The sequence below is a fragment of the Aptenodytes forsteri genome, unplaced genomic scaffold (assembly GCF_000699145.1).
Source record: "Aptenodytes forsteri isolate BGI_AS27 unplaced genomic scaffold, ASM69914v1 Scaffold53, whole genome shotgun sequence".
Classification (NCBI taxonomy): Eukaryota; Metazoa; Chordata; class Aves; order Sphenisciformes; family Spheniscidae; genus Aptenodytes; species Aptenodytes forsteri.
In genome coordinates this window covers 12247026-12257762 of record NW_008795909.1, presented here as the reverse complement: position 1 = coordinate 12257762, position 10737 = coordinate 12247026, and the positions used below count along the sequence as shown (strand labels likewise).

At 36.7% G+C, this 10737-nt stretch overlaps 1 protein-coding gene across 1 annotated transcript in view; it reads right to left on the bottom strand.

Moving 5' to 3' along the window:
* The window catches only part of DENND6A (DENN domain containing 6A), a gene marked incomplete at its 5' end in the record, with an annotated part of 32706 nt that overhangs the window by 4784 nt on the left and 17185 nt on the right, over positions 1–10737 (bottom strand). The window contains 6 exons of the mRNA XM_009284567.2: positions 326–428; positions 1028–1137; positions 1223–1276; positions 6373–6462; positions 7094–7158; positions 8712–8777. Of these exons, the coding sequence (XP_009282842.1) occupies positions 326–428; positions 1028–1137; positions 1223–1276; positions 6373–6462; positions 7094–7158; positions 8712–8777 (488 nt within the window). The remainder of the gene's footprint in view (positions 1–325; positions 429–1027; positions 1138–1222; positions 1277–6372; positions 6463–7093; positions 7159–8711; positions 8778–10737) is intronic.

Here is a 10737-nt window from a genome sequence, read left to right as displayed (position 1 = left end):
AAGAAAAAATTTTTTTTTTTTTTGGGGGGGGGGGAATATTCAATTTCAAAATACACAACAAAACAAAAAAGGTCTAAAGATACATTTTGCAAATGATGACAGTTGTTATAAAAAAGTGAACTGTATTTCATACTGTTCTCCTTTGCTATGTTAGTTTGAGCTTGTACTTGGTTAACAAATTCATGTTTTGCTAGATCAGACTTGACAAAATTGTCAACATTTTTATGTTCAACCAATGAAAACAACAGGAGTAAAACTGACTTGAGGGAGAATATATTTTTATTACAAGATGATAAATATAATCATAAGCACACATTTTTCTAACCTCATTACAGAGTGCTTCTAAATGAAGGGCCTCCAACTTCTGTGTCATTTCTTTCTGCCGGCTCCTAAACCAACCATCGAAGTTGGGCGATTTCAAAAAATGCCTGGTAAAACACCGAAGCAAAATACATTTTATATTTTAATTACAATTTTGATAACACTCCGTTTTCTACGTCATCAAATTTAAAGTAATTATGTTTGAGGTTGAAGAAGATATTAGGACCCTTTCTCTGTTTACTTTCAAAAAAATGTAATATTCTGAAGTGGAGTATAACAGGTGCTTCTATTAATCAAGACAAGGATTGAGAAAACAATGTAAAGAAAAGGGGTCTGAAAGACAATAGATTAGGAATTTTGTCAGGAAAAAAGCAAGGCTCAGTTTGAAATATCCTCATTTTTGTCTTTGTGTTTGATTGGAAGGAGGAATCAAGTTAGAACCAGAAATAAACCCACAAATAATACTGTTATACAGAGACCTGTTGTGTTAGTAGCAACTTATGAAAACCATTAACAGGTTACAGAGAAACAGATTTAAGCGAGTGAAGTATACTAAGCACTATCTCAATTCCTATTAAAGCATATATTCTAAAAGTAAGTCTTACTCAAATCAATACTGATAAGTTTGCTCAGGAAAAGAGCATTTGTATTACTGATTTGTCTTCATTTATATAATTTAATTTTTTATGCTGATGAAAGAAGTGACCTGTAAAGTCCTATCCAGTCTCCTTTTAAACCTGATGTGAGCTGTGGTCCTGCTTTTTCCAGTGTCTTCATGAAGTCATCTTGGCTAAACTGCCTCAGCTGTGGTGGACTCTATGGAAAGAAAAAAATCATTAGCACGCCATAACTGTTTTCTCTAATCACCAATTTCCAGCTCATTCAAATTATATTTCCTTACCTTCCATGGTGATATGCATTTTTGCAAAGGCATTAGGCTCGCCACATAACGTTCCTAGGGAAAGGAAAAAGGGAGGTTGTTTGCATAACCAGTATTAAAGATACACAGTCCACGTGTATGTTTACTTATCACTTGTGACCACAGCATTTTCTCTTCTAAGTATTGGTACAGGGTGGGGTCATGCATATTTACCACATGAGTGCGTAAGAAGGAGCTTATCTAATACCATTTGTATTTCCCAACTACAGAACTTTATGTCAGCAAGATTCAAGAAGGACATGAGGGAAAGACAGGAAGCAAATGTATACATGGAATATATATATACACCCTGAACTCCAGCCACTACTAAATAATCTCTCTTTTCTTTGGTGACAGTCCGCAGGTACCTTCATATCATGGGTCATTCCAAACAGTAATCCCACTTTGTATCAAGTATTTGGAAGTAATTTTCAGAGTCCCTCATACAAACATTGAATACAGAACTAACCTACAAAACACTTATCAGCTGCAGGCATCTCTGCAGTAGCAACGCTTGGCAAAGGCATGGCTAGAGCCCCCAGCTGGCTATCTAACATATGAATAGTGGAGACATTCCTCCACAAGGCCACTACTGAAGCTTAAGGTCTGATGACAGGAGGCAGCTCCGCCTTGCCAGCTCACACAAGCACATCAATATAAGCTGCTATACATTTTGAAAGGGATTGTACATAAATGGCCATACATTTTGATCTATGAACATAATCAGCTTCCATAACATTATGAAAAGTCTAGTTCTATCTTTTGAAAAAACAAAGGACCCCCCCCATATACTTTTCTTGTGGAAGAGAATGTAAAGGGTGATCTCACCGTATAAATTTAAGATTTATGACAGAAAACATATTAAGTTTCTCGCTTGAAGTGAAATTTTGAGTAAGATGGGGGAATGCCAGGGAAAAGTTTTAGATTCACCCTATATGTCTATCATGTATCAAAAGAACAGGAGAGAAAGACAAATTTTAAGGAAAGACTCCTCTAATCATTAACGCCCAAGGACAAACAAGTGTCTAGGGATGTCCCAATTCTTGCAGACAGAAATTGGACCTGATCACGCATGCTCTAAAACGATGCAAAGTTCAGGTCATCCACAAAAGCGTTTAGAGAGCTCAGAATGGGGCAGCTGATACATAAACATCCAATGCCTGAGGTATCACTTCCCAATTTTAACCACTGGCCCAGAGAAATGACTTAACTTCACACAGAACTTTTTGGGTTGGTGAAGTCCATCATTACTCAGACTTCATACCTCCAAATGCTAGGTAAGAGCATATTAGAACATATTTATCATTATCTTAATGCACAAATTAGAAAAGAGATGACAAATTTCCATTTCAGTGCAAGTCAAAGCCTACAAATCTGCATGGATTCAGCAACGTAAACACAATATTCATTTGTCAGCATAAAGGTACGTCAGGAGTCTGCAAACACTACAGCAGGATTTCAGTGTACAGGACCGGTAAGTTTTTACTATTACATTAGATACAAGTTCCTGTTTTAAAATTTGTTTCAGCAAATTGAGATGTCTGCCCAGAAGAAAAAAACACAAAACATAAATCCGTGAACATAAAGCATTCCAAACAACTCTGCTGACTGGTTAGAAGTGAGACAAAATTTGCCCCCTAACTTTGGCTTAGAGATTTGAACAGGTGAAGTACCATGTTTAGAGAGCAAAACACCAGGTATCTGTCACTTCCAGAATAGCATGATGCTGTACAATAAAATATTCTGATCCACTGAAAAACTATTCTCCGTGTGATGCCCTGATACAAAGTAGATGTATCTCAGCATTCAGTGACAGTCTCTCCTTTGTAAAATCTTAATAACATCTTCTAGAGTCACCTGAATTAGCAGTTTCCTCACAATCTGTTTTATCACACGCCAAAACAGAAGAAAGTATCACCTGATAAAGCAAACCCTTGTGTGAATCATTCTTTCACAGGAATGGCATATAGAAACTGCTGGGAGGAAAAAGCAAGTCTTGAGATTTACTCTCTAGAAACCATTCTCATGAGACTCTGAGAAAAAACAAACCAGCTTATCACTAATAGACAAAGATAAAAGAACAAAATCAGAAGGAAAATTCCTGAATAGAAATGATGGTTGAAGGAACTCGATGCCATTAGCCTCACTATGAACCTTCAGATTGCTGGACTCATCTCTTCTACAGTTTAGAACAAAAACTGGAGGCTCTTTGCTGAGATTTATTAAAAAAAAAAAAAAAAAAAAAGGGAAAAAGGAAACCGCAAAACTCTGAAAGCTTTCAATGTTGTTTTGGGATTTCCCCCACGGATGTAAAGCTAATCAGGTTTATGGCCAAGCAGAGCAGGACTGAAAAATGGCAGATTATCATGAAAACGTCTTATACTCTAAAACCCAAGGCTTGGGGAAAGAGCAGTACTGTGTGTGATCATTGCAGTCACCAGTGATCTAGAAGCTGTATTTACTGCCTATGAGGAAGACAAAGCATGAGGATAATGATCAAAGCCTTCTCTAGAATCAGGGGACATACGTGTGTTGAATTTGTCCAAAAGTTTATGCCTATACTTGTAAAGCAAGGTTTGATATTTAGCTATATATTCAAATTGGCCTTGTTCTGAGCAGTGGCGTTGGATCAGCTATCCCAGTTAACCTATATTCATCTTTGATTTTATAATCTAGTGAAGAGCTCTGTATATGTGATTTTTCCCCAAGTGTATTTAAGTGTTTGAAATCGCCATCCGTACTAAATTTCATTTGCCCATTTTTTTCTGAAACAACAGTAATAATGAGGAAAACTGAGACCAGGTAAGAGAAAGCAAATTCTGTAGCCCCTGCTACATCATGTTAGCCATTAACATTTCCTGACAGGAAATGAGACAGACATAAAATGGAGATTCATAATAATTCTTTTACCAGTTCTAGATGCTCTGAATCTAAGTGGAGACATTGTCTTTTTCTCAAAAGTCTCTTGTAAATTTTGTTTATGCTTGATGTAGGTGCAAGATTTGAAAATCCTGCAAATACTGCAGTAATCTGAGGAAAGAGCTGCCTTGAGGCCATAAAACAACTGCCCAAGGAGGTCTGACTGCTGAAATTTGTCTACTGCAGGTAACCCAATGGCAAAAAAACCTCCAAAATCAATGAACAAAAAAAGAAAACCAAAACAAAACCCAAATTGTCTACCTTCGGAGACAGACATTGTTCTTTGAAAGTCAGATAGAACATAGGTAAAATGGAGTTGCAAAGATAAGTAAGTCTGCGAAGAAGAGAATTAAATTAATTGCCTAGAGAACAAGTAATGAAATGCTCTGTCTGGACAAGGCAGATGAAAGGAACCAAGGTATGCTAGAAACAGTTTCTCATGCCAAGCATAACCGTAGTGAGTGTACAAATATGACTGGAAAAGGGAAAAATTCTCTAAACTTTACTGATTTGTATGGAAAAGCACTACCACTAGAAGACAGAATAAATATTTAAGGGAAAAAATTTAAGCAAGTCTAATTTACCAGTTGAATTGGTTGATCTTTCACATATTAATAGAAAGATTACCTTGTAGTATCCCCTCAGCTATCATAGCAGATTACTACAAGAGTATACACTGATAGAGCTCTTCTCATTACAAAGTACTTTCTAACTCTACCTTTCCAATATTGACGTTTCTCAAGGTCAGGGGAAACACCCTTAGGCTTAAATGAAAGAAAAAAAAAATTTCAACAGTGGACAGGGGTTCCAAGTGTTGAGGAAGGGTTAGAGAAGTTTCCTTCTTGGAAATTCCTTAACTCCATGTTAAAATACACACACACACAGAGTTTTGTTTGCATAAATGCTACACAGTACATCACAAGCAAGCATCGGAAAATGCAGTCTAGCAGCATATACAAAGAAGCATTCCTTTTTGAGATCTGAACCTTTTGTCTAGGTATATAAATGTTTCATTTTTGACATTAAGCTACGGCCTTCATTTTTATGCTAAGTATGATAATTAAAGAAATGTAAGACTACAGTATTTCAGAAAAGTCAAGACATAGCTTAATGGTAAATTTCTGTAGCTTAAATATTATTCACAGAATCACAAAATGGTTGAGGTTGGAAGGGACATCTGGAGGTCACCTGGTCCAACTCCCCTCTTTCCTCCCCTGTTCAAGCATACCTGCAGGCTGCCTAGGACTATGCCCAGACAGTTTTTTAGTATCTCCAAGGATGGAGACTCCACAACCTCCCTGGGCAACCTAACCTGTTCCAGTGCTCAGTCACTCTCACAGTAAGAACAGTGTTTCCTGATGGTCAACAGACCCTCCTGTGTTTCAGTTTGTGCCCATTGCCTCTTGTCCTGTCACTGGGCACCACTGAAAAGAACGTGGATCCATCTTCCCTTCAGGTATTTATATACATTGATGAGATCCCCCCAGAACCTTCTCTTCCCTAGGCTAAACAGTCCCAGCTCTCTCAGCCTTTCCTCGTATGAAAGATGCTCCAGCCCCTCAATCATTTTAGTGGCCCTTCACTAGACTCTTTCCAGTAACTCCATCTCTCTCTGGTATTGAGGAGCCCAGAACTGGCCATGATACCCCAGGTATGGCCTCACCAGTACTGAATAGAGAGGAAGGATCATCTCCCTCAACTTGCTGGCAACACCCCTCCTAATGCAGCCCAGGATACCATTGGCCTTCTTTGCTTCAAAGGCATATTGCTGGCTGATGTTCAACTTCACGTCCATTAGGACCCCCAGATCCTTTTCTGCAAAGCTGCCTTCCAGCCTGGCGGCCCCCAGTATATACCACTACATAGGTTTATTCCTCCCCTGGTGCAGGAATTTCCACTTCTCTTTGCTGAACTGCATGAGGTTCCTGTCAGCCCATTTCTCCAGCCTGTTGAGGTCCCTCCAAACAGCAGCACGACCCTCTGGTGTATCAGTCACTCCTCCCAGTTTTGTACCATCAGCAAACTTGCTGAGTGTACACACTGCCCCATCATTGAGATCACTAATGAAGATGTTGAACAGTACTGGACCCAGTGTTGGCCCCAGGGGTACACTGCTAGTTACTAGATAGTTACTGGACTTATTCAGTCAGGCTAACGCCAAAAAAGCTACTCCATATTACATATGTAAAAAACCCATTAGTCCAAGAACTCACTAGTGGAATAATGAAACTTTCCGTCAATTCCAAAAAATACCGCCGAAGAATCACACTCTGTGCTTCTGTAGGACGTTTCTGTTGTACACCCTTAAAAAAAGAAATAAAATATCACAATACGTCTGTTACCCCAAAATACGTAAGTCGTTGTGGGGTTTTTTTTAAGAATATTTATTCCAGTGTTTCTGTATGCATTTGCCATAAGCTTACACATAGTATGCCCTACCCTGAACCATGAAAGGAAAGCAATAGTGTCAAGTCCTTTTGCACAGATATTCATGCCTTCAATTGCTGATTTTTTATTTTCATGTAAAGACATTCAAGGCAAGAAAAATTTCTATAAACAAACTTGTGCAAATCAGTTAAAGTCTGGAAGCTCTGATTCTTACACACCTCATGCATAAGACTTATAGAACAAAAAGACTAGAGGGGGATGGCAAGGGTGGAAAACCCAAAACAGATGAACTGATCAATCACTTCAATTCTCTAAATTATTAAGCTAACTTCTTGAGTTCTACCATTCATGTTGTTACAGAAACTGCTAACAAGGCAGCAGCCCTTCTTCTACAATGAGGGTGTATACCCATCCAGTTATAAATTGGGGCAAAGGAAACAGAATCCAGTTTCATTTCAGTTACATAGACAGAGCTCAGCCTTAAATGAAAACACCGTACCACAGTACACAAAACAATTTCCATTAAGACAACACTTGCAGTATTACCTTTTGTAACTGTTTAACGATTTCTTCATCTTTGTTCAAGTATGGCTTGTAAGAGGTATAAACACCTAAAGAAAAAAAGCAGCATATAGCCAAAGGGAAAATGAGGTATGCTTTTTAAAATTAAAATACTGGTAATTTAACTCTGAAGCAACTTATTACCAGGTTTGGAGTCCAAAGTTTTTAGGTTCTTCAGTTTTTTCACTTTCACCTGCTTTGGAACTTCACCTGCCAAAACATTTAAAGCCACCTTACTTGAAATCTCCATCCCTATTACTAGATACCACAGTTAATGTGCTATACGTTGCACTGATTTTTAGAAACAGATACTTTCATTTAGAAGACTATCTAATATTGTAAGAAGCATTAGAAACACCAACAAGCATCCAAGTATATATCCAGAAACATCCAGTAAACATATGAATAACAGCATACAGGCTTTTCACTTTATATAAAGGTTCCCTGTTGAAAAGAAAAAAACAAACAAAGAACCAAAACCGAACCAAAACCCCAAAAGGACAACCTTCTGAATCAAAGCAGCCAAAGAAAAATACTCATTATATAGAAATGAATGACTGTTTCATTAATCTCAAATTTTATTCCATCTTCCTTTGTTCCCCTTAGGGTAAATGCTTTCAGGAACAAATCTTTAGTACCTTGGCCAAAATAAAAATTGTATATAAGAAATTAAAACAGTAGCCATGGATTAAGTGTTGTAAGAAGATGAATTTAAGTCTCCTTTTCCATAGGCCAAACTAAGTTTTTTGTTTTGTTTTTCAAATATATCCTTCTCCAGCCAGAAGACCCTAAACCCTGTTAACAGTCTTGCAGCCTCAGCAGAACCTTCCTCTTAGTTCTAGTTGGATGCTCAACTTCAGAAAAGGCAATAGTATAAATTGCTATTGAAACTGCAGAGTGGGGAGAAAAGGAAAATAAAACAAATGAACAAACAAACAAAAAAAAAATCACAAGCCCTCTCTTCGCCCCTAAAGAAATAAAATTTAAATTTTTAAAGGCAGGTCAGACAGCTACATCTCTAGAACTTCCTGACTAAGCATTTCACATAGCTGCACCAAAACTTTAGAATTTCATACTTGAAACTGTATATCAAATTTGAAGGCAACCTGTGTATATGGCTTTGCAGTGGTTTAATAGTTTAATTAAGATTCTATTTTCTAAACCTTAACTACACAGCAGCTAGCTAAGTCCTCCCCACACAACCCCAAGTCCCCACAGGTATTCTGAAGCATGGACAGGCATGATATTTTAAAGTAAAGCAAAACCTTGCCTAATTATTTTGAACGCAGTACATAATCCTTAATTAATTTGGTGTATTCAGAAATTGAATGTAACTTATTCTACAAAAATTAATTTCATGGTGTATTATCCTAATTGGATATTTATGCATTCCCGCTTTCAGAACAGAATAGTGAACCTGTCACAGCAATCAGCTGCATTCAGGAATTTCATATAGCAATTAAGAGTACTGTATTTTATTCAAGTATGGCTTGTAAGAGGTATAAACACCTAAAGAAAAAAAGCAGCATATAGCCAAAGGGAAAATGAGGTATGCTTTTTAAAATTAAAATACTGGTAATTTAACTCTGAAGCAACTTATTACCAGGTTTGGAGTCCAAAGTTTTTAGGTTCTTCAGTTTTTTCACTTTCACCTGCTTTGGAACTTCACCTGCCAAAACATTTAAAGCCACCTTACTTGAAATCTCCATCCCTATTACTAGATACCACAGTTAATGTGCTATACGTTGCACTGATTTTTAGAAACAGATACTTTCATTTAGAAGACTATCTAATATTGTAAGAAGCATTAGAAACACCAACAAGCATCCAAGTATATATCCAGAAACATCCAGTAAACATATGAATAACAGCATACAGGCTTTTCACTTTATATAAAGGTTCCCTGTTGAAAAGAAAAAAACAAACAAAGAACCAAAACCGAACCAAAACCCCAAAAGGACAACCTTCTGAATCAAAGCAGCCAAAGAAAAATACTCATTATATAGAAATGAATGACTGTTTCATTAATCTCAAATTTTATTCCATCTTCCTTTGTTCCCCTTAGGGTAAATGCTTTCAGGAACAAATCTTTAGTACCTTGGCCAAAATAAAAATTGTATATAAGAAATTAAAACAGTAGCCATGGATTAAGTGTTGTAAGAAGATGAATTTAAGTCTCCTTTTCCATAGGCCAAACTAAGTTTTTTGTTTTGTTTTTCAAATATATCCTTCTCCAGCCAGAAGACCCTAAACCCTGTTAACAGTCTTGCAGCCTCAGCAGAACCTTCCTCTTAGTTCTAGTTGGATGCTCAACTTCAGAAAAGGCAATAGTATAAATTGCTATTGAAACTGCAGAGTGGGGAGAAAAGGAAAATAAAACAAATGAACAAACAAACAAAAAAAAAATCACAAGCCCTCTCTTTGCCCCTAAAGAAATAAAATTTAAATTTTTAAAGGCAGGTCAGACAGCTACATCTCTAGAACTTCCTGACTAAGCATTTCACATAGCTGCACCAAAACTTTAGAATTTCATACTTGAAACTGTATATCAAATTTGAAGGCAACCTGTGTATATGGCTTTGCAGTGGTTTAATAGTTTAATTAAGATTCTATTTTCTAAACCTTAACTACACAGCAGCTAGCTAAGTCCTCCCCACACAACCCCAAGTCCCCACAGGTATTCTGAAGCATGGACAGGCATGATATTTTAAAGTAAAGCAAAACCTTGCCTAATTATTTTGAACGCAGTACATAATCCTTAATTAATTTGGTGTATTCAGAAATTGAATGTAACTTATTCTACAAAAATTAATTTCATGGTGTATTATCCTAATTGGATATTTATGCATTCCCGCTTTCAGAACAGAATAGTGAACCTGTCACAGCAATCAGCTGCATTCAGGAATTTCATATAGCAATTAAGAGTACTGCAGTATTTTATTACAGGCTAGCAATTGACATGTTATCCAAAGATTACATTAAAATTCTACTAAATCATGTAAGGAAATCATCCAACTTGAACAATTAATAACTGCTGGAATATTGCCAGATTAGAAATATATTATCAAAATACTGTCAACAAATAACTCTTTATATTATCGTAACATTCAAACTTAGCTTTCACATGGGTTTTGCTTTCTGCGCACTTGCTGTGACTGATTTATTACATTCTACTCATCCTAAAATTAACATCAGTAATAAATGATGTTTCTCATTTTAATACCTTATTGGTAGAGACACAAAAACCGGATTGTGCGAAAGATAAAACATTATTACTTATGAGTACTACCACCTTTTGCATTTAATATACTAGATTTGGCAATACAAAACATACAGTACTCAAGAGTCTACTTTCACTTGACAGATTTACATCCATGAGGATTTGGTTAGTATTAAACTAAATTAATTGAACCAAATTACATATGTTTGTAAATAGATAAACACACAGTTAGATCTTGTCGCACAGGTGTCCTGGTTTTGGCTGGGATAGAGTTAATTTTCTTCCTAGTAGCTGGTACAGTGCTGTGTTTTGGATTTAGTATGAGAATAATGTTGATAACACACCGATGTTTTAGTTGTCGCTAAGTCGTGCTTACACTAGTCAAGGACTTTTCAGCTTCCCATGCTCT